Source organism: Balearica regulorum, chromosome 5, assembly GCF_011004875.1.
Source record: "Balearica regulorum gibbericeps isolate bBalReg1 chromosome 5, bBalReg1.pri, whole genome shotgun sequence".
In the NCBI taxonomy this organism is placed as follows: domain Eukaryota; kingdom Metazoa; phylum Chordata; class Aves; order Gruiformes; family Gruidae; genus Balearica; species Balearica regulorum.
In genome coordinates, this window is record NC_046188.1 from 50,309,669 (window position 1) to 50,332,259 (window position 22,591).

Genomic DNA, 22,591 nt, shown 5'->3' on the forward strand with positions numbered 1-22,591 from the left:
AGGCTTTAACCACTTGGCTTGCTTGATTGCAACGCATGTTTTACATTCATGGATAACCTGTGATATGGCATCCATGGTGAAGTCTACCCCTCAATCATGAGCCCATCTATATGATAGCCTGATGTGTCGTGGGCCCAGCGAGCTATAAATAATTCACACTTATGTTGCCAGTCCAGATCCACCTGAGCCACTTCAATCTTAGCAGCCTGATCCACCTGCTGGTTGTTTTGATGTTCCTCAGTGGCCTGACTCTTGGGTGCGTGAGCATCTACATGATGTACTTTTACAGCCAGCATCTCTAGTCAGGCAGCAATATCTTGCCACAATGCAGCAGCCCAGATGGGTTTGTCTCTGCGCTGCCAGTTGCTCTGCTTCCGTTGCTGTAATCATCCTCCAGGGCATTTGCCACCATCCATGAGTCAGTACAGAGGTAGAGCATCATCCACTTTTCTCGATCAGCAATGTCTAAAGCCAGCTGGATGGCTTCCACTTCCACAAACTGACCGGATTCACCTTCTCCTTCAGCAGCTTCTGCAACTCATCATGTAGAATTCCATACAGCAGCCTTCCACCTCCGATGCCTTCCCACAATGCGACAGGATCCATCAGTGAATGGGGCATATGGCTTCTCATTTTCTGGCAGTTTATTATACAGCGGGGCCTCTTCAGCACACATCAACCTCTTCCTCTGGAAATTCTGAAATGTTTGCCTTCTGGCCAGTCCATGATCACTTCCATAATTCCTGGGCGATTAGGGTTTCCTATTTGAGCCTGCTGTGTGATCAGTGCGACCCACATACTTCACGTAGCATCAGTTGCATGATGTGTAGAGGAGACCCTCCCTTTGAACATCCAGCCCAGCAAACAAGACACCATTGTGACCAGTGACTGTTTAAATAATATTATAACAACTTTGTTTTAACATGCTCTGGTCAGATCTGTTGTAATTTCAAGCCTTCAAGCCCCACGCTGGGCGCCAAACAAGACTACAGGACTGCTGTGGTTTAGTCTCAGCCAGCAGCAGCTGCTTGCTCACCCCTCCCCCCCCAGTGGGATGGGGAGGAGAATGGGAAGATGAAGGCAAAACTTTGTGGGTTGGGATAAGGACAGTTTACTGGGACAGCAAAGGGAGAGGGAAATAACAACAACAAACTTAGAATATACAAAATGGGTGATACACAATGCAATTTACTGACCCAACAACCAGACAACGACAATCAGACAACTGTCCTGGAGCTGGTCTTGGAGCTGCGCCACCCCTCCCCAACTAGCCCCCTTTTATGCTGAGCATGATGTTGTATGGTATGGAATATCCCTTTGGCTAGTTTGGGTCAGCTGTCCTGGCTGTGTCCCCTGCCAGCTTCTTGTGAAAATTAACTCTATCCTAGCTGAAACCAGGACAATTTCCTTCAGTCTCTGGACACTATAGCCCTTCTAGGGAAGTCAGACAGCATCCTGGACAAAAGTCTGGGTGGCCCAAGTACTTGCAGAGGACTAGACATACAGCCACTGAGCATTCAAACGCTGAAGAAATGTATCTTCAACTATTCTAGATCAGGTAGTAAGGTTCGTCTGTGCCCTCAAAGGGGCTGTGCAGGGTAAGACGGGTGCCTACAGATCGTGTGGTGCCAGGAACACTGGAATTAAGCTTGCTTAGCAGTGTCCACCATTTCACAGGGAGATGACCAAATGCACATACCACTTTGACTTTCTTTTGGTAATGGCACCATTACATAGCATATGGGCTCCATGGTGGACAAAGCAGAGTTTCCTGATGAAGCAGCAGAGGTAGTAAGTACCACCTCCCACAAGACAGACAGAAACTTGGACATGGCTGATCCTCTTCTTGTTTGCAAAGACGTTGCAAATCCATAAAATTTCTCACTGAAATGACCATAAAAATCTACCCTGCTGGCCCAGTGGCAATGGTTAGTCAACTGCGCGGGTAGAGTCAAGGGTCCTGAGGCTTCACAGGGCAAGAGCCGTGCTACTGAATAGGCTCCTGAAATTTTGTACAGCAATAAGAAGCCATAGTGCCAGCTCACAGTCGAGTGTCTGTTGCAGCTATGCTTTGATACTAGACACAGAATATGTAAGTTTTGCCATCAACCAAAGGATGATGTAAATGCACCCATCCATGCTTCTCTCTTGGATCCAGATCCTATGGCTGATGGCATACAAAGCAGCTGCAGTAGCAAGAGTTCCTTGGATGTCATTCCACAGATTTCTCATAGAAAGGCACATCCGGGATTATAAGTGTTAGCTTTGTAAGAGTGAACTCTCAGAACAGCTAATTCAGCCGCAGGATTAAGTCCATCTCTTCGTCCCTGTGGCACCTTGCAGTGACCACTGTCCAAAGGTGAAGTGGGCACCATGGAAAGAGTGCAAGCCAAAATGGTAATTATGCAGAAAAAAAAAAAATCATGTGGCAAGTTCTGCCAGTTTCTTTCCTGTTTTTGTTCTGAATATGGATAAAAGGCTATCCCCAGCCCCTACCATATCTATAGTTACATGGTCAGCAATTTATGTAGCTACAGAGAAGTTTAATTTGAGCAACAGAAAGAGGGAAAGAAAAACAGAATCAATGGATAGCTTGCTTAGGCTGATGGTTAAAGCTGTTTTCCCTCATTTGAAACTAAAAATCACATATATATATAGATATATATATAGATATAGATATAGATATAGATACATATCAAGAACAGTTAGAATCTCAAATGGATGCTTATGTTAGAACCATGAGTTCAGGAAAATTAATCTTACTATCACAATCTGCTTCATCAGATTTATCTTGGCAGTCAATTTCTCCATTACACCGCAAGTGTGCATCAATACACTGTCCTTTCTCACACTGGAACTGCGATGCAGAGCATATGGGGCAGCTATCTTCATCACTCTGGTCATCACACTCTGGAAATCCATCACACCGCCATGCCATTGGGATACAGTCAATCTCTCCAGTTGCGCAAGTAAACTGGTCTGGGGAACAAGTTGGAGGTTCTGGAGAAAGAGAAAACAAATCACATGTGTATATTCAATTTTAGCCGTTACAACAGAGTAAAAATGTGATGGACTTTTTCAAGAAAAACACACTTATACTTGGACTGAAGTTCTTCTGTGACAATAGTAAGATTCCAGCAAAGAGGAAAACATGATTTTGCATAGGGAATGAAATTTTGCCAACGTCATAACAAAACCTGGGTGCACGCTGATTGAAGAAGCTTGCTCTAGCAGGTGAGCATTGAACTAAGGACAGGAACTACAAATACTACAAGTTACTTTGGCTCCAACAGCCACCTTTTGGAAGACACTGTCATACACCTAAATTCAAATGAATACTCAATTTCTGATTGCAAACCACATTCTACATAATTCTAATCCCTGCAATTATATTAGCTTATAACAATTCTTCATAAAAAAACTTGGTACATTGGGTTAATTGGCAATGAATACACCTAAAACATATAACATCTGTTTCTACAATATCTGTTTCTCTATTTTTCAAGTGGTTTCTCCACAAATTTCCAAGTCAGATAGGAATTGAAAAATATGGATGGATAAAAAAAATCTGTAAGGGCATGTTAAACATTAAGCTAAGTCCTCCTGCTGCAAAGTCTCTGGGCTGCAGGTTGGTGGATGTTCAGAGGAGGACTGTAAGCCTGCCCTGATCTTACATTCTTTCACTGCGGTCAGAGACAGAATGTTGGACCTTGGGCACAGCCATTTTTATGGTTGTTTGACCTAAGAAATCTGGGACTTCCTTCAAATTTGACTCTTCATGGACCCCAAGATCCTGGCATCAATCCATTCCACATCCATACTGTTGCTCAAGTTGCAATCACACACTGATAACATTAAGCAGCAGCTACAACGTCACCTAGAGGTGCAACAGTTACGCTGTAATAAGGCATTCATAGTTGCTTTCTTCAGAATATCAAAAGACAAAGACAATCCAGATCAAGAATCTATTGCAAAAAATGCTCCTAATTCTTATATGTAGCAAATTAGCACACAATTTTTCACCATTAGTATCAATGAAAGAAACAGTCAATATGTAAGTCCTTTCAGTTGTTATCAGCAGCAGTTAGTTATGTTCAAAATGAGGGAGCCATCTCAAAATGCTTCAGCAAACAGATACATTTCCACTGATTTCAAAAGTTGCTGAGTCAAATCCCTGTGACATAAATCAGTCAAAAGAGGCAGTCCCTAGTCCCCACAGCTGCTGTTGCCAGCTAACGCTCTAAGTAGATGCTTTACCGCTTAGATTAACAGAGTACCACATCATACCCTGACTATGACAAAACATTGAGCAAGACGGAGGTGTGCTCTGACACTGGAAACCCAATGAGCTTTTATTAACATTCAGGCTCAGGAATGGACTTCACAAAGAACCCAGCGTAAGGAAAGCTGCTCAATTGTAACCAATGACAAGACTTTTGTATGAATATTTTTCTCCTGAGGGTGGTGTTACAGATCTTAGAGCTATGTAGTTACATGCAAACCATTTTTAAAGCGCTGTCCTTCCTTCATTAGGGAGAAATGTTCAAGAACAAGACTCAAGTATAATCAAGAGCTTGAAAAATAAAATGCAAATAAATATCTAAAATGTTTTTAATTTTTGAAAATTTTATGATTTTTAAGTTTCTGGTTTATGATTATTTGGTGTAGCAATATGAGAATTACAAATGTAGCCAGTGACCTGACAGCTGTAGGTAAGATAAAGATGCACATTAAGATAGTTCTTGAATTAAATTTTTATATAAGTGTACTGTTTAGATACTTCAACAGACAGGTTACTACTTCTGCATTTAGAGCCACATTTACTGTTGCATTATGGTTGTACTTGGCAGGCACAAGCTTGCATTTAAAAACTTGTCAAGGGCATCCATAAGGGTACGCGGACAAATATAGTACAGCCAAAATGGCTATTAATCTATTTTGAAATACAGGCTATTGGCTGTTACTACGGCAGACAAGACAGGTTAAAAAGTTGTTGCAGGCTTAATGAAGGATAAGAATAAACAAACCAGACACTGAAATGGAAGCCTCTTAATTTTTAGATTTATAGCTGAAGATAACAGAGGAGTGGGATGTAAGAATCTCTTGTTGGCCGTACCGTACAACAATAGTACAGCAAGAAATATAAATAGATTGATCCCCTCCCTACACCTCTTCCACAGATGTAACCACCACTACTCTAAGACCACATAGCATGTTGTGGTCATGGGAAACAAAACAGTTTATAATAGAAATTACTGTCCCATGGGAGGTCAGAGTTCAGCCAGAAAATGAAATCCACAGCAAAATGAATATATAAAAAGAAGTCAAGAGGACCAACAGAGCCAAATGATTTAAGATATGATGTCTCCCAAAAGGAAACAATGTGGGGTTTTGTTTTGTTTTTAATCCCCTCTGAAAGTGTTAACATAACAATTTTTCAAAAATCCTGGGACTGTGAAAGGTAAGTCTAAAGGAAAAGTCTATCATGTGGAAAGAGAAGAGCTACCTTAATTAAAAAGGATTGCAATGGAGCTTTTGTCCTACATTGCATAACTAGACAGTACAGTGTTTCATGTTATGAGACCAAATTCATTTGAAAGACTGGAGTATCACACTGTGGGAATCACATGCACAATTTCTGCTGCTAAGATATCATGGGTTGATGCAACATCATTTTATAAGCATTTGCTTAAAGCACAAAACTGTCACATCATACAATTATAAAAATCTCACTAGAAGATGCAAGTACTTTAAGGTCAAAAGAACATTCTGCTCACAATGAAAAGTCACAGATGTCCAAAAACTGAAGCAGAAAATAGCTGGTAGAAGATACAAAGGTCAGTTTAACACATGATGCAACACACCATGTATAGGAAAACACTGTGTGTAAATCTATGTTTTGGATTGAAATGCAACCTCAATGCCCATCTTTTTTGATGTAAACTGCTTAGCAGTACTGTTAAACATAACTTACCTCCACATGTTAAGAGATTCTGTAGAAGCACAAGGTGCTCGGGGCATGAACATCTTGGAGTCCCATCCCCTTTGGCAATGCAGATGTGTGAACACCCACCATTGTCACGGGAGCATGGATGCACAGCTGAAGAAACACACAGAAAAGAGTATTAGCATAAAAGAAATCATTATTACTCCTAGCTAGGGCAAACTCACAAAATCACTCGCAAAACACTTCTGTGTGAGTAACCAAGATTTCACAACAAATTAATAGGAAGATAAATGCAGGATTTTTCAGTTCAGTGCTCGAAAACTCATTTACTACTTCATGAGGACTACGTTTCTCCCAGTCACGGTGATATGGAGACTTTAAAGGACTTCTAAAAGGAATTTGGGAGCTCAGGTGAAGAGGACTGAGAAGGAAAATTTGAGAAGTTCACATTTACAGTGTACCTAGACATCCCACCTGCATTTCTAGGGTAGCCAGGCATCAAGAATTAACATATGTCACTGCAGAATAACAACCCAAAAACCCTCAGGAATTCTCCTTTAAGCTTAAAGAGCTCTTTTCAGCTGCAAAAAGTGATTCTTTCCAGTGTGACTTAGAAAAAACAGTACTCTTGCCATAAAAAATAAACCTTTTTAAAAAACACATGGGATATAAAGTAATCTTTTTTTAACAGTGCTGAGAATTAAAGAAAAAAAATCTTTCTGCATCATTCAGTATTACCTTTGAAATAGACCAAAGAATATGAGAAATGGCACAGAAGAAGAAACACTGAGTATTGTGAAGGAAAAAAGAACATCTGGATGAGGATTAGCATGTAGAATCTACTACAGTTTAAATACTTACACTACCTTATTTGTAACAGCTTACCCACATAGGCAAGTTTGAAAATACTTTCAGCTATCACAGAAACTAATGTACATAGCACAGAGGGTTGCAGAGTGGAATCATTTCTTCTGAAAATTCAAGCATTATACACAAATGTACCCTCCCTATACAAGCAACAAGCACAGGCAACAAAGTTGAAAGAGGCCACTGTCACTAGCCCTCTGTTTCCTGCATCCTGATTGTGCTTTTAAATTCTCTTTTATATTCCCGTTAAGCAGGAGAGGCTGTAGGTTGTCACTTTGAGGAGTGACTACTTTAAGAGGTTTCTGCGCTCTCCCTCAGACCATAGGAACTTGGACCACCAGGTCAGAAAAAGAAGGTCCTGCATGTGTGGTCCCTTTCAGAAGGGAGCACCTAAAATGGCTCCACCTCTGATGGAATGGAAATTTCACATCAACAGTAATTCATTGTAGGAGCTTCCTGCCCATTCTCCCTCCTTCACTGGAGGCTTTTACATCATCAATTGTGCTGAGTCAAACCAGTCATGCTTTACACAGAGGTCTGAAACCCCTGGAGAAAAGGCAAGTACAATCCTTTTCTTTTTTAAAAAAAATTTTTCCATGTCTTATTACTTGATTGAACTTAAAAAATTAACACCATAATTATAAATAGCTTTTAGAGTGCATTCAGTATCACGTGAGCTTGTACGAAGCAGGTAACTAAGTGCCGTGAAATCACATACTCTAGCTGTGCAGAAATACTCCTCTGGACAAGAATGAGGAACTTCTAGGATCCTGACTGGCCAAGTTGAAAGCGCTCCATGGCTTACTTGAAGCCCACTGGGCAACACTATTACAATATTCAACTGGATGAGGTTTTTGAGAGACAGTGATAAAGAGTGAGAGACATCAGATATTGAAATAAACTCACAGAATTCCTCCATATCAAGCTCTTCCACAGCATGAATGCCTGTTAGGTGAGCAATTCGGCCTTGAATTCTAGTCCTTTTGTACCCGTTCATTTTCTCCACCCTCTCAATCATCTGCTGCTGACGATCAATCCAATACAAATGATTCCCCAGCACAGTGAGACCCATTGGCTGAAGGATGTTGGAGTCCTCCAGGGTCACGCGATTAGCACCTGAGATCAACAAAAATCTAGTTTTACACCAGTCAAATTTTAACTCATTTCTTTAAAAAAACCCCAAACCCTAAACCAACCAAAACCAACCCAAACCAAAACAAACCCTTAAAACAGTTAGCTATAAGGTCATTGGCTTCATTTGTCTATGCAGACCAAGGCTCTGCTTGTTCAGCCTCATCTCAGGTAAATGCAACCAGTTACTATGTCATGAGGGCAAGCAGATAAAATATGAAACAGAGCTCATCCTTGCATGCACTGGCTGGTCAGTCAGCCATGATCAGCCTCATGTTGACATGCTCTGTTACATGTAATTGTGTGCAGTCCCTAAAAGCCTGTGTCACTGATACAGACTCAGCTCTTGGGCCAAAATTTTTACAATATATTCACACATTGAGCAGTACACTTTGTTGGAATCTACAAGCAAGAGTGAAATACAACCAATTAGCTTCACTGCCATTACTCAAATAAAACACATTCATCTTGCTTCTCGCGAAGCAAGAGGCAAGTACACAAACCCTGTCATATGCTATATCACAACCACAGAGATATGATTACAAAAGAAATGCTCATATTCTAACAGCCACACTTCTTTCTTCACCTTCTCTTTTTTCTTCAGCAGCCAAGCAGAAAACCCAAACTCTAAGTAACTCAGTATGCTCTTAAACAGGAACACTATCAAATGCTCAGGTTTTCTGCTCTACAGAAATGTGTAAAAATCTGCTCTCAGCCAATGTGCAAAAATCAGATTAAGTAAAAATACATTTATGACTACTTTTAACTTTTAATTGCTTGCAGTCTTATACTGTGTGCTGCCCTACATATAGTGGCATTTAATTGTTGCTTCTGTTATGCTTGTCTAGGGTGAACAAGACATTCAAAATTATTCTATTAATTCACAGAAACCATTTGAGGCTATGTTTGCCTATGTATACTGGATATATTTTATTTTAAATATGAGGAATCAGAACAAAATCATAACTTCTGCTCTCGTATTTCATTTTGGAATAAAGATCTTATGTCTGCTTGCCTTTAAAAAATAAAAGTTTTGAATTTCTACACAAAATGAGATTATAGCATCTGGATACTTAGTAAAATGCTATGAGCACTGGATTCAACTATTTTGCTGCATAAATTCTGTAGAGCTCAGCCAAGCACATTTATTTCAATTACAGATTCTATTAGTTTTGTACACAAAATTACTGCCTGCAATGACTCTTGCTTGACTGTCATGACAAACAGCATGCATTCAAATCAAATTTAGTTGTAGAGAGATCAAAAATTCTTGGACTTGCAATTGGGGTTTTAGTTCTTTAGCCCTGAATTTCTTTTGTTTCCAAACCAATGAGGAAGACATCTTTGTTTCATTCACTTTTCAGAAGAAATGTACATGAACTGTATGTGACAATACAGTCCTGGTTGTAATCTGATGCGTCTATTATCATACACACTTCCAAGGTACCAGCGGATTTTACTTGACCTTATTGGTATTACAGAGACGTGGTGGGATAGCTCCTCTGACTGGAGTGTTGGGATGGAAGGGTACAGGCTCTTTAGGAAGGACAGGCAGGGCAGATGAGGAGGAGGCGTCGCCCTCTACATCAATGACCAGCTGGAGTGCATGGAGCTCAACCTGGGGATGGACAAGGAGCTGACCCAGAGCTTATGGGTCAGGATTAAAGGGAGTGCTGGGGCAGGGGACATCATAGTGGGGGTCTGCTACAGGCCATCTGACCAGGGAGACCAAGCAGATGAAGCCTTCTATAGGCAGATAGGAGCAGCCTCACACTCACAAGTCCTGGTCCTTATGGGGGACTTCAACCACCCTCACATCTGTTGGAGGGACAATGCAGCTGAGCGCAAGCAATCCAGGAAGTTCCTGGAATGTGTTGATGACAACTTTCTCCTCCAAGTGATAGAGGTGCCCACGAGGAGAGGTGCCATGCTGGACCTTCTTCTCACCAATAAGGAGGGCCTGGTAGGGGGTGTCAAGCTCAAGGGCAGCCTTGGCTGCAGTGACCACAAAATGGTGGAATTCAGGATCCTCAGGGCAGTGAGGGGAGCACTCAGCAAGCTCATTACCCTGGACTTCAGGAGAGCAGACTTTGGCCTCTTCAGGGATCTGCTTGGTAGAATACCATGGGACAAAGCCCTGGAAGGAAGAGGGGCCCAAGACAGCTGGCTAGTATTCAAGCATCACCTCCTCCGAGCTCAGGAGTGATGCATCCCAACAAAGAGGACGTCAAGCAAAAACACCAAGAGGCCTCCATGGTTGAACAAGGAGCTCCTGGGCAAAGTCAAACAAAAAAAGGAAGCCTACAGAGGGTGGAAGCTAGGGCAGGTAGCCTGGGAGAAATACAGAGAAACTGTCCGAGCAGCCAGGGAGCAGGTTAGGAAAGCCAAAGCCCTGACAGAAATTAGTCTGCCCAGGGATGTTAAGGACAACAAGAAAAGCTTCTATAGGTATGTTAGTGATAAAAGGAGGACGAGGGAAATTGTGGGTCCCCTCTGGAATGAAACGGGTGACCTGGTTACCCAGGATATGGAGAAGGCTGAGGTACTCAATGACGACTTTGCCTCAGTCTTCACTGGCCAGTGCTTGAGCCACACTGCCCAGGTCACAGAAGGCAGGGACTGGGAGAATGCAGAACCGCCCACTGTAGGAGAAGATCAGGTTTGAGAATATCTAAGGAACCTGAAGATGCACAAGTCCATGGGACCTGATCAGTTGCATCTGCAGGTCTTGAGGGAACTGGCGGATGAAGTGGCCAGGCCACTCTCCATCATATTTGAGAAGTCCTGGCAGTATGGTGAAGTTCCCACCAACTGGAAGAGGGAAAACATAACCCCCATTTTTAAGAAGGGTAAAAAGGAAGACCCAGGGAACTACAGGCCAGCCAGTCTCACCTCCGTGCCTGGCAAGATCATGGAGCAGACCCTCCTGGAGGCTATGCTCAGGCATATGGAAAATAAGGAGGTGATTGGTGACAGCCAACACGACTTCACTAAGGGCAAATTATGCCTGACAAACTTGGTGGCCTTCTATGATGGGGTTATAGCGTTGGTGGATAAGGGAAGGGCAACTGACATCATCTACCTGGACTTGTGCAAGGCATCTGACACTGTCCCGCACAATATCCTTGTGTCTAAATTGGAGATACATGGATTTGATGGATGGACCACTCAGTGGATAAGGAATTGGCTGGATGGTCGCACTCAAAGAGTTGTGGTCAACGGCTCAATGTCCAAGTGGAGACCAGTGGCAAGTGGTGTTCCTCAGGGGTCGGTACTGGGACTGGCACTACTTAACATCTTTATCGGCGACATGAACAGTGGGATCAAGTGCACCCTCAACAAGTTTGCCAATGACACCAAGCTGTGTGGTGTGGTCGACATGCTGGAGGGAAGGGATGCCATCCAGAGGGACCTTGGCAGGCTGGAGAGGTGGGCCCGTGCGAGCCGCATGAAGTTCAACAAGGCCAAGTGCAAGGTCCTGCACGTGGGTCGGCGCAATCCCAAGCACGACTAGAGGCTGGGCGAGGAATGGATTGAAAGCAGCCCCGAGGAGAAGGACTTGGGGGTATTGATTGATGAGAAGCTCAACGTGAGCCGGCAGTGTGCGCTTGCAGCCCAGAAAGCCAACCGTGTCCTGGGCTGTATCAAAAGATGCATGACGAGCAGGTCAAGGGAGGTGATCCTGCCCCTCTACTCTGCTCTTGTCAGACCCCACCTGGAGTACTGCATCCAGCTCTGAGGGCCCCAGTACAGGAGAGACATGGAGCTGTTGGAGTGAGTCCAGAGGAGGGCCACGAAGCTGATCGGAGGGCTGGAGCACCTCTCCTATGAGGACAGGCTGACAGAGTTGGGATTGTTCAGCCTGGAGAAAAGAAGGCTCCGGGGAGATCTAATTGCGGCTTTCCAGTACCTGAAGGGGCCTACAGGAAAGATGGAGAGGGACTGTTCATCAGGGAGTGTAGTGACAGGACAAGGGGTAATGGGTTTAAGCTGAAGGAGGGTCGATTTAGATGAGATGTTAGAAAGAAATTCTTTACTGTGAGGGTGGCGAGGCACTGGAACAGGTTGCCCAGAGAGGTTGTGGATGCCCCCTCCCTGGAAGTGTTTAAGACCAGGTTGGATGAGGCTTTGGTCAACGTGGTCTAGTGGAGGGTGTCCCTGCCCATGGCAGGGGGTTGGAACTAGATGATCTTTGAGGTCCCTTCCAACACAAACTATTCTATGATTCTACTCTTGTAAAGAGTAAAAGAACAGAATAGATGCACCTGCACTGTTTTCACTAAATGGGCTCTAAAAGTGACCCTTAGTACTACTCTCTAGCAGTGCAGTTCCTGAGAATTTGTGTTCTCCTAAACAGGTCTTAACATTTAGAAATACTAGGAAACATTTTGCCATAAGATTCTCAGTCAACAAAGCACAGGACACTTTGTTCATTTGCCCTGCAACCTGCTGAGCACCCTTTGCTCCTATGAACTTCAGTGCCATTGGATTTTTGAAGACAACTGTCCTTTTGCCAGACTAAGCCTCACATTTTGACCCAAACGCACAATTTTCAGCTGGATTCAAGATACCACAAGAACAGAAAAGCCTAATTTCAACTCAATATAAAGAAAACTTCTGCCTTCATGATTTTTTTAAATGCAAAATTGCTCTTTCTTTTAGAAATAAAAGGCAAGCTGGTTTCCTGAAGGATAACCTGAAGGCATCCTGAAATCATGAATACATGAGGTGTCAGTGATACCTGCAAGCTAGCAGTCCCACTAGAATCCTAGCCTACTTGAACAGCCTCCTAAATCCAGGCCTGAAGCAGGCTATATTTAATAGTTTTTGGGGGTGTACACAAGCATCATCTTTTTTCTCCCTCATCTACAAAAAAATGACATTGGTGGTTTGGGAAGCTGCTGAAGATAGCACTGGATAAGGTGATTAATCTATACTACAATTACATTGGATTTGATCCTGAGTAAATGACAGTCCAAATTATTAATGAATAATAAAAAGAGAGGCAAAAGCACCTATAGCACTGATCTGGGAATCAAACAGATGTATAGTCTTTTCAAGATGGAAATCAATAGTTAAATGCAAAGAATGTTAAGCAGGAAGGACACACAATTCCTCTATTTAAAGTATAATTTAAAACAAAGCATGTTTTCACCACAGCAATTTTATAGGTTTTCCAGTCACTCCAACAATAATATAAAACACTACTGGTGTGGCAGTCAAGTTATTTGAAATGGTTTATGAATGTCTAAAAAGCATCCACAACTCCAACTGAAAAATTCAAGAACCTCGTAAAGAAAACTTAGACAGGTTTATAGGTCCTTCATCCCCCTCTGAAAGTTAAGCATGAGACATGTGAGGCTATTCCATGATTTAACAGGATGCTGTTAATTAAGGTGTAGCGCAAGCTTCAGAAACCTCCATAACCATGTCATCTCAGCAAGCATATGAGGGAATAAGGTTGTCTAGACCAGTGTAATTGGCATGAAGGATGCTATACACAATTTCAGTCCAATTTCTTCAGCAGCCTCAGTTTACACTAAACCCCTTTTGCTAATATATGCCCATTTTAAAGTGTTTTGCTCAGAAAATACTTTTTAGAGGAACTAATTCAACCCAACATAACCTTGGTTGTCAATTTTTTCTGAAGTTGTGATACAAGACTGCAAAATATTTTAAAATAAAAATATGCTGTTAACTCATTTAAAAATCAACAGTTCAGTGAATCAAATTACAGTGAGCTCAGCTGGATCAAATACAACCATAGTTTTCTGGTTACGTGATATGTATCCTCTAGTTAATAAACATTGTTTTCTTTTATCCTGTAGCTTACCCCTGCTTTTATCTTACCTATAGGATTTGATTCTTTAGTTGTGACCCCATCAAATAAATATACACTAAAAGCTTTGGTTCAATATTAACCAGAGAATGTTTAGTTTTCCCTGTAAAAAGATCCAAAGAATTGGATTAAAATATATATCCAGTATGCAAACATATGCTTACATGGAGTACTAATGTCACAAAAAGGATGAATGTGTACAAAGGAAACTGCAATCACAGGATACAAGTACCTGCATGTGATGGCCTAGCTGCTGATTTATTAATTTATCAGTTTACCTGAGTCCTTTTGTCAGGTCTTATTCATTCAAGACTTAGATCTAAAACAATAAATAATAAACACACTCTTCTGCGTTTTATGCTGTACCATGCAAGCACACAGTCCATCTTCCAACCTGTAACATGACAGGCAAGAACTGGCAACAGTGGAGATAGAAGTTACTGGAGTCAGCATCCAAGAGGGAATGATGTGCTATACATACACACACTCTACTTCAAATGTTTAACTGCATACCACATACCTGACAAATCACAACTCTCAATGCGCTTCAGATCTGCATCCACCCAGAAAAGCTTTCCAAGTTTGTTGTCAATCACCAGTGCTACTGGTCGGATCAACCCAGTTGTAAAAAGCACTTCCCGCTCTGTGCCATCAAGGGCTGCACGCTCAATCTTGGGAGCTCGCTCTTGCATGTTGGTGAAGTACATGTACCTGAGAACAAAGACAGCAGCCGCTTAACTCACAGCTTCAGAAAGGAGGCAACTCACCTTAGCACACAGATTCTTTATTGTAAATGGGAATGGTTTACACAGGGATGACTGCAGTGACTGTAGCTCCCAGCTGCAAATATCCAGATCTGTCAGCTGCAGAATGCCAAACATTTACTAACTGGAATATTGAGATAGCCTGAAATTAATAGCATTTGTCCTTAATACAACAAGCCATAAAATGCCTCAACACTTGGCACTGCTGTGCTGTCAGCACTGTTCCTGCAGCAGAGGTGGGGGTTATGAGAGACTAGCACAGACTTTCTGCAACCATCCTTGGGTCAAGCTGTCTCCATCTGTGAATCAAAGCCGGCAGCTCTTTCTGTCAAAAAACATTAACTGTCATCTCCTCTCCTTCTGGGTTGCCTTCCTTCTCATCAAGTAGAAGTTCCTACCAAACTTGAGAGGAGCAAAGATAACAGAAGGAAGAACAATTGAGGATGGCATGTTCCTGATGTCTTACTTCTATGAATTGTTTATTTCTGCCTAAACCAGTTCAAACGGAAGCAATCTCTGCTCTTCCCCTGCATAGGTAAAAAAGGGCTTGTGCACCCACATGATGAACTGAGAACTCCATGAGAGAAAAGTCCACCATTTTTTCAGTGGTTGATAACATGAGCAAACTCCCTAATACAGTGGGCTACATTGCTGCATAGCATTTCATGATGGCACAAGGAAGAGAGGCAGCAGTCAGAACATGAAGCCATGGAAGAGGTGGAGGGAAGGAGTTCTGGAACTATGGCAGAAGTTCAGTACACAGGTCAGTCATTCAGCTCTCCCAGGTAGTCACAGTGTTCAGCATAGTCTCTCCCCCATCTTTTCCTCCTTTAATTTTAAAACAGATTTATCTTTAAATCATTTGAAAACCTGACTAGAAAAGTTGAGTTTTAGAGATCAAGACACCCAAACTCCCATTTTAATGGAGAAAGCAGATAAGCTTTTATAAATACAAACTATGTCCAAGTGACTTAGTCCTAATAAGATTAGAATCTTTCCTCTAACCCCCCTCTCCTCACACCAGTTTTTGAACTGTACAGAGTACACTGAGTGTTGTATAAAACACCAATCCCATAAATGCTCCAGATAGAGTGTCTGGGTACTACTGTATCCACACAGTTATGAAATATTGTCATTCAACATCTGTCAAGCACATGGTAAGTAGTAAGTTGGGATTTAAGCATCTAACTTTTTAAAAAGAACAGTAAAGGACCATCTTTGACCTCCAAGTATGAAGCTACTAACCACCTGAAGTGGAGATGAGGCCTGCTGAATCTAACCAAAACTGCTTTGTAGCAAAATAACCTATTTTCTTCCTGTGGGAAATCACTCTAGTGTATCCTACCTGTTTTAATTAATTTCGGATGTTTTCGAGATACACATCAAGGCAGAACTAACTTAAAAATATATAGAACATAAAGGGTTTGTTTATTTAACTTTATACTATTATATTAGCAGGAATAGCTCTATGATACGAGAGATTCCATTTTTTTCCTGGACACATTTGTTCTACGATGACCAAACATTTATGAGCCAGATCCTCAGCTGATATAAACACAGTGTAAACTCTCCTGTTTTTCCTCTTAGGTGGCGAGGCTGCACACTCATGCAGCAAATAGGATAAGGTGGTTTTGCGTTGCTTTCCCCACCTGCTTTCCTAACTATAACCAACCACATGGCTGTGTGAATGTCTAAGTTGGCACACCAGAGGAGGCAGCAAAGAGTGAACAGGAAGAGAAAGCTGAATACCTTTAAAAGCCAGAATCAGACAGTCAACTACATTCTGAACAATTAAATATGTAAAAATTCTCCTTTTCAAAATATACAGATGCAACACAACATTTACACACACAGCTGACATACATTGCAAGAGTGCTCTGTACAAGGTACAGAAAGGAATCTCACCCTCGCTCTGCGTTCACTACAATGGCTCTGGGCTTGTCGTGATCCCCTCGCAGCACCATCCCAATTGACTCTCCATTCAGCCTGTGGACATTGACTGAATTTGTGGCCTCACAGGTCCAGTACAAGGTATGGCTGTATATGTCGATGCTGAGGTCATGTGGCTGCTTCTCTGGGTTCTGGCTTTGGTTTGGAGTACTCATGACAGTGAAAGGCTGCAGGACAACATACAGGGAACAATTTCCAGTAATTATTCTGATATTGACTGAAGAACACTGATTGCACAGAAAGCATGGTTTACCTACCTGATGGTCCAGAAACACCTAAAACCACCCACAAGGAAACAACAAATACAAGAAATGCAATAAAGCTTGACAAAAAAAGATTTGATTCAAACTGTGGATTAGAGGAAAAACATCTGGACAAAAATCTGTAAGATTATGCAGAACTCCCCAGAAAGCAGTTGTGGGGCCTCCTATAAATAGAATTAATTAGCAGGAGATGGAAGAAAACAATAGTGAATGTTTATGCATGGAACAATCTTGAAAGAAACAATGCAAGAAACAAGGCAGCCTTATGGCCAGACCCGTACTGTTATACAGTCAGCTGAACAGATCTGTATCTCTTGCCAAAGTTTCCTTACTTTATTTGTAGTGTAGTAGATATTGGTTTTCTTTAGGTCCTGGCCTCTCTTAAAAAATAAAATCTTTTAATGAAACTTGCTTCTGTTTGCTTACATGTCAAATGGCTACAGCTCTGCTTATTTAAAACTTTATCTCTACTTTGTCTTGACAGCGTGCCTAGAAATAAAAAGAAATCATTCTTTTCCTGAAATCAAAGGTAACATTACCAGGTATGAAATGCATATGCATCATCTGCAAACAGCACGATTTAGAAAAATTAAGTAAATACAGTTAGTGAAAATTGGAAAGTCAAAATTTGCAGGGGATCTGCATCTTCAAAGCTGTGTGACCAAGGTAGAGGAAAACACAGAGCAAATGAATTTCCATTGCAATTTGCACCTAGCAAGTACCAAAGAGAAGCTAGACTACAACAATTAGCACCTCGCATAATCCCAAAAAGTAAGAGCAAAACTTCTTCAAAATTCATCTGCAACCCAACTAGCTGCTCATCTCAACATAACTCCTCCCAATCTTAAAAGAAAAGGCCAAAAATAAAATTGTTATCTCTTCCTTTACAGGAAACCATAAAACTGCTGAGTCTCTATATGCATGAAGAGACCAGTCCATTTCATTATATTACATTGATATAATGTAATATTGCTTAGATATGGCTGCCCAAGAACTAGGAAAATGCCCATTTTTCCATTTAATTTTATATTCTTATTCAAACCATAGTTATTAAAGAATTTGTTATCTTGACCTGGGAGTTAAGCTATGTTAACACATAACACTGCCTGGAAGAACAGTACACTTCCTTCCACTGTTATGTGAATAACTAGTGCAAAAGAATAATGTCCCCAACTCAGTAAAGCAATTAAGCATGCGGATAAGCCTATCCCTATCTGGCACAGCAATCAACTCTGCATTCAGTTCGGGTTTCACTACAGCTTGGATAGCTGAGAGTTTTCATTTTGAGAGAGCTTAGCTTTACAATGATAACAATATTATCACACAACTGGCATGCACAATATTGATTTTAGAATACAGTTTATCTGTCCTGAGTATAAATAATAAATCTGCCTTACTTCAGTGCCTATCCTGAACTAAAGTTTACAATTCAAGGCTTATAGTTTCAGATACATACAATGTACTATTACACTTCTTTGTGTACAAACTAAAATCACAGTCCTAAAAGCCTTCAGCAATTTTCACATATAAATAGAATATACACGATTAAGCACTTGCAAGAGTAAAATTTAAACAGATGATTCCTTGGTGCAGGGGACAGAAGGGGAAAGTCAAGCATAAAGTACAAAGCACACAAAAAGACCAACACAAAGCAATATACATGTAAACTTGCCTGAGTGCCATCATCTTTGGCTCTTTTTATAATATTCTGACGTCCATCCACCCAGTAGATTAATTTATCTAAGGGATCATAGTCAATAGCCTTGACATTCCTTAGACCATGCATAGGCAGGATGATATCTGGACTTTGCTGATCATCTGGTATCATCCGGCTGATTGCAGATTTCTGGCTAAACAACAGGAAGCTGGCAGGGGCTGAAACAAGCCAAAATGGACTGCATAAGAAAATGCAAGTCACATTGTCAAAAATACACTCACACAGAAGACAAAGAATATTTAGGGCAAAATCCCAGCGAGACAATTATATTCACAATGAAAACTAAGGTAATTCATAATTGGAGATTTTTGGTATTAAGTTGAAAATGTTTATTTGTGTACTTCTGGAAGGTAAATGTGCACAACCTCACCCAGAAAGTATTTCCTTTTCATATTATAAAACAACTAGGTTCCCCCTGTGGAAGTTAAGTAACACCAGTGATAGTGGGCAATACACAGTCACAGGTTTTCCTGTATTATCATAGAATCATAGAATCGTTTAGGTTGGACAAGACCTTTAAGATCATTGACTCCACCTGCTAACCTAACACTGCCAAGTCCACCACTAAACCATGTCCCTAAGCACCACATCTACATGGCTTTTAAGTACCTCCAGTGATGGTGACTCAACCACTTGCCTGGGCGGCCTGTTCCAGTGCTTGATAATCTTTTCAGTGAATAAATTTTTCCTAATATCCAATCTAAACCTCCCCTGGTGCAACTTGAGGTAGTTTCCTCTCGTCCTATCACTTGTTACTTGGGAGAAAAGACTGACACCTACCTGGCTGCAATCTCCTTTGTCCTAGTCACTGCACTGTGTTAATCCAAATGAATGAGGTAGAGACCGATAAGGTCCCCTCAGCCTCCTTTTCTCCAGACTAACCAAACCCAGTTCCCTCAGCCACTCCTCATAAGACTTGTGCTCTGGACCCTTCACCACCTTCACTGCCCTTCTCTGCACACACTCCCACACCTCAATGTCCTTCTTGCAGTTGGGGCCCAAAACTTAACACAGTTCTTGAGGTGCGGTCTCACCAGTGCTGAGTACAAAGGGACAATCACTTCCCTAGTCCTGCTGGCCACAGTATTTCTGACAGAAGCCAGGATGCTGTTGGCCTTCTTGGCCACCTGGGCACACTGCTGGCTCATGGTCCTTTTCCACCGGGCAGCTTTCCAGCCACTCTTCTCCAAGCCTGTAGTGTTGCATGAGGTTGTTGTGACCCAAGTGCAGGATCCAGCACTGAGCCTCATACAATTGGCCTCTGCCCATCAATCCAGCCTGTACAGATCCCTCTGTAGAGCCTTCCTACCCTCAAGCAGATCAACACTCCCACCCAACTTGATGTTCTCTGCAAACTTACTGAGGGTGCACTTGATCCCCTTGTCCAGATCACTGATAAAGACATTAAACAGAACTGGCCCCAGTACTGAGCCCTGGGGAACATCACTTGTGACGGCCTGCCAACTGGATTTAACTCTATTCACCACAACTCATTGGGTCTGGCCATCCAGTCAGTTTTTCACCCAGTGAAAAGTACACCTGTCCAACCATGAGCAGCCAGTTTCTCCAGGAAAATGCTGTGGGAAACAGTGTCAAAGGCTTTACTAAAGTCCAGGCAAACAACATTCACAGCCTTTCCCTCATCCACTAAGTGAGCCACTTTTTGTCATAGAAGGAGATCAGGTTAGTCAAGAAAGACCTGCCTTTCATAAACCCATCCTTTCATCCAGTTAAAATTTCCTTATATGCTACTGTGCCAGGATCCCCAAAGTTTTGTTGTGGGTTTTTTTTTTTTTTTTAAGTCATCAGTCCATTTTCTATTCATCTGCTATTTTAACTACAAAATTAAATTCTTATTGGACAACCAGTGAACTGGCAAGCTCACAATATCACACACAGGGGGGAAAACAAAATTTTATAAATTTCAAGTGCATGTGCATGTTTCACAGACTACTTAGGAGGCTGTTTTATCGGATATTTTTTTTTTTTTTTGCTGACTTTATTAAACACTTAAGAGAAAAAGACATTTTTTGTTTAGAATTTCTCTTCCACCCACCTACACACTTAGGTAAGGACTGGGAAACCTTCAATCACACAGCTGAATCACCTAGAAAGCACATCTAATAAAACAAGAAAGACCAGACTTGAAAGTGCTGTTATTTCTAAGATTTGAAATACAAATCTTCAGCTCTAACTCATGTCACAAAAATTGATATAAAACTCCATACTCTGACCTCATATTTAAAGATCACCTTTAAAGCCAGAACCTTTGAAATGGACTTGTGATATTCCTCCCCATTTGTATATTGAAAGTGATCACAAGCACCTGGGAGCCACAAGCACCGAAGAATATAATAGCAAACAAAAAGGCTTACAACTACAGTTCCTGCTGTTGGGATCCAGGGTATAATGAGCAGCACAGCCACACCTAAATCCATTTGGTATGGCAAGGCACAAGTGACCACAATGGCCATTATTTTGCACACAATCATTCAAGCCATCCTGACGTGAAGAATGGAAGACCAATATATCCATCACAAAATCCAGATGGCCCTGAATAAGTGTCCTGTTCTTCCCACTGATCTTGTCTGCTCTTTCTATGCTGTGAAGATTCCAGTCTGTCCAGTAGATGTAGTCACTGTATTGCGTTAATCCGAATGGATGAGGTAGATCATCTGCTATGATTTCTCGTTCTTGTCCTGAAAAAATAAGGATAATCAACTAAAGGACAATTCCCAAGTCATGAAATGAAGAGTGTGACTGGTATCAAGAAAAAGTTTTTTCTTCCCTTTTTAAAATAAAACCTCATTTCCCAAGTCAGCATCATGGGATTCATTATTAAGCAGTATCTGCTCAACAACTAACCTAAACACTTGCATTCAAAAACCTTATCCTGATACACTCGTGCCTACAGAGCACTTTGAAACCATGCCAATGTATTGTCATTTAAATGAATACTACTCTGTATGTCTCATGCTTATCATCCCAAACAAATATTGGAAAACATATTCAAGAATACTATCAGCTCCAGGAATAAAACTCCCAATTAATATGCATAACAGCAACAACAGACAACAAACTTGAGATTCACAGAGAAACTGCTGAGAAATTATGCTGTTTCACTCAAAAACCACAAATCTTTCGCAGTACAATTTAAGATACAGTTACCCTAAGAGATTAGGAAATTATTTGTTTGGCAGAAGTCCCAATACTCCCACACTCAGTGGCTCAGTCAGCAACATTCACAACAGATTTAACACCTTCTAGACCATTAGATAGCCTCCGCCAGAGATGCACTACTAAAGTAGATAAAGTCTTACTGTAAACCACCTTCCTAAACATTTTCAAGCATAAACCTCTCTGAAGCTCTGCCACTTTACATCAAATAAAGATGTAGCCTTCATCAACATCATCTCTTCCTGCCTCAAACAAATGTCCAATGCTAGATTCTACAGAACACCACATTTTGCTTCCCCTGCCCTACTTTCCATCATGCCCTCTCCCATTTGGCAAAGACTGGAGAAGGAATGAAAACCCCAAAAACAAGAACGTGAAGCCATTTCCCTATAAACGACCAGAACTAAATATAGAGGCAACCTTCCCAACTACGTTTAGGCATCTAAAATGTCGAAGTTAGGGGCACAGATATCCTGCATACTCTAAGATACGTCTTAAAGCAATTCTGGTTCACAGTTATGAATTCAGGGGATAGGCTCTTTTGAAAGAAATAGATAAGCTAATTGAATTTTGATAGTCAGTTGACAGAGGAAAATCTCCCAAAAGAGTGATTTTTTCCTGCTAGGTAATGTTTATAATGCACAAGATTAAGCTGCAACAGCATTCATTCATCCACTGAAGATTCATTCATCGCTGGTGGGGCAGACGTTTCTATCAGCAGCACTCATTTAGATCTCTCCTAGTAAGGAGACTGGCACTGCGTAACACAGGACAAGTTTAATAATATTTCCTTAACCAATGAGCCCACTAGCCACAAGTCTACCTGAGTCTTTATAATCTGCTAACTAAAATACATCATACAATACTGTTAGCTTCAGCACTCATCCTTCTACTTTCTCACCACAAATAAATAAATGTTAACAGTAGGTTCACCTT

General features: G+C 41.4%; 1 protein-coding gene across 5 annotated transcripts in view; it reads right to left on the reverse strand.

Annotated features, from left to right (window-relative positions):
• The window catches only part of LRP5 (LDL receptor related protein 5), a 248,493-nt gene that overhangs the window by 13,111 nt on the left and 212,791 nt on the right, over positions 1-22,591 (reverse strand). For all 5 annotated transcript variants that reach the window (XM_075754764.1, XM_075754765.1, XM_075754766.1 and 2 more), the window contains 7 exons: positions 20,854-21,177; positions 18,434-18,636; positions 16,454-16,665; positions 14,305-14,495; positions 7,721-7,930; positions 5,975-6,100; positions 2,764-3,000 (listed from right to left, as the gene is read on the reverse strand). In XM_075754764.1, the coding sequence (XP_075610879.1) occupies positions 2,764-3,000; positions 5,975-6,100; positions 7,721-7,930; positions 14,305-14,495; positions 16,454-16,665; positions 18,434-18,636; positions 20,854-21,177 (1,503 nt within the window). The remainder of the gene's footprint in view (positions 1-2,763; positions 3,001-5,974; positions 6,101-7,720; positions 7,931-14,304; positions 14,496-16,453; positions 16,666-18,433; positions 18,637-20,853; positions 21,178-22,591) is intronic.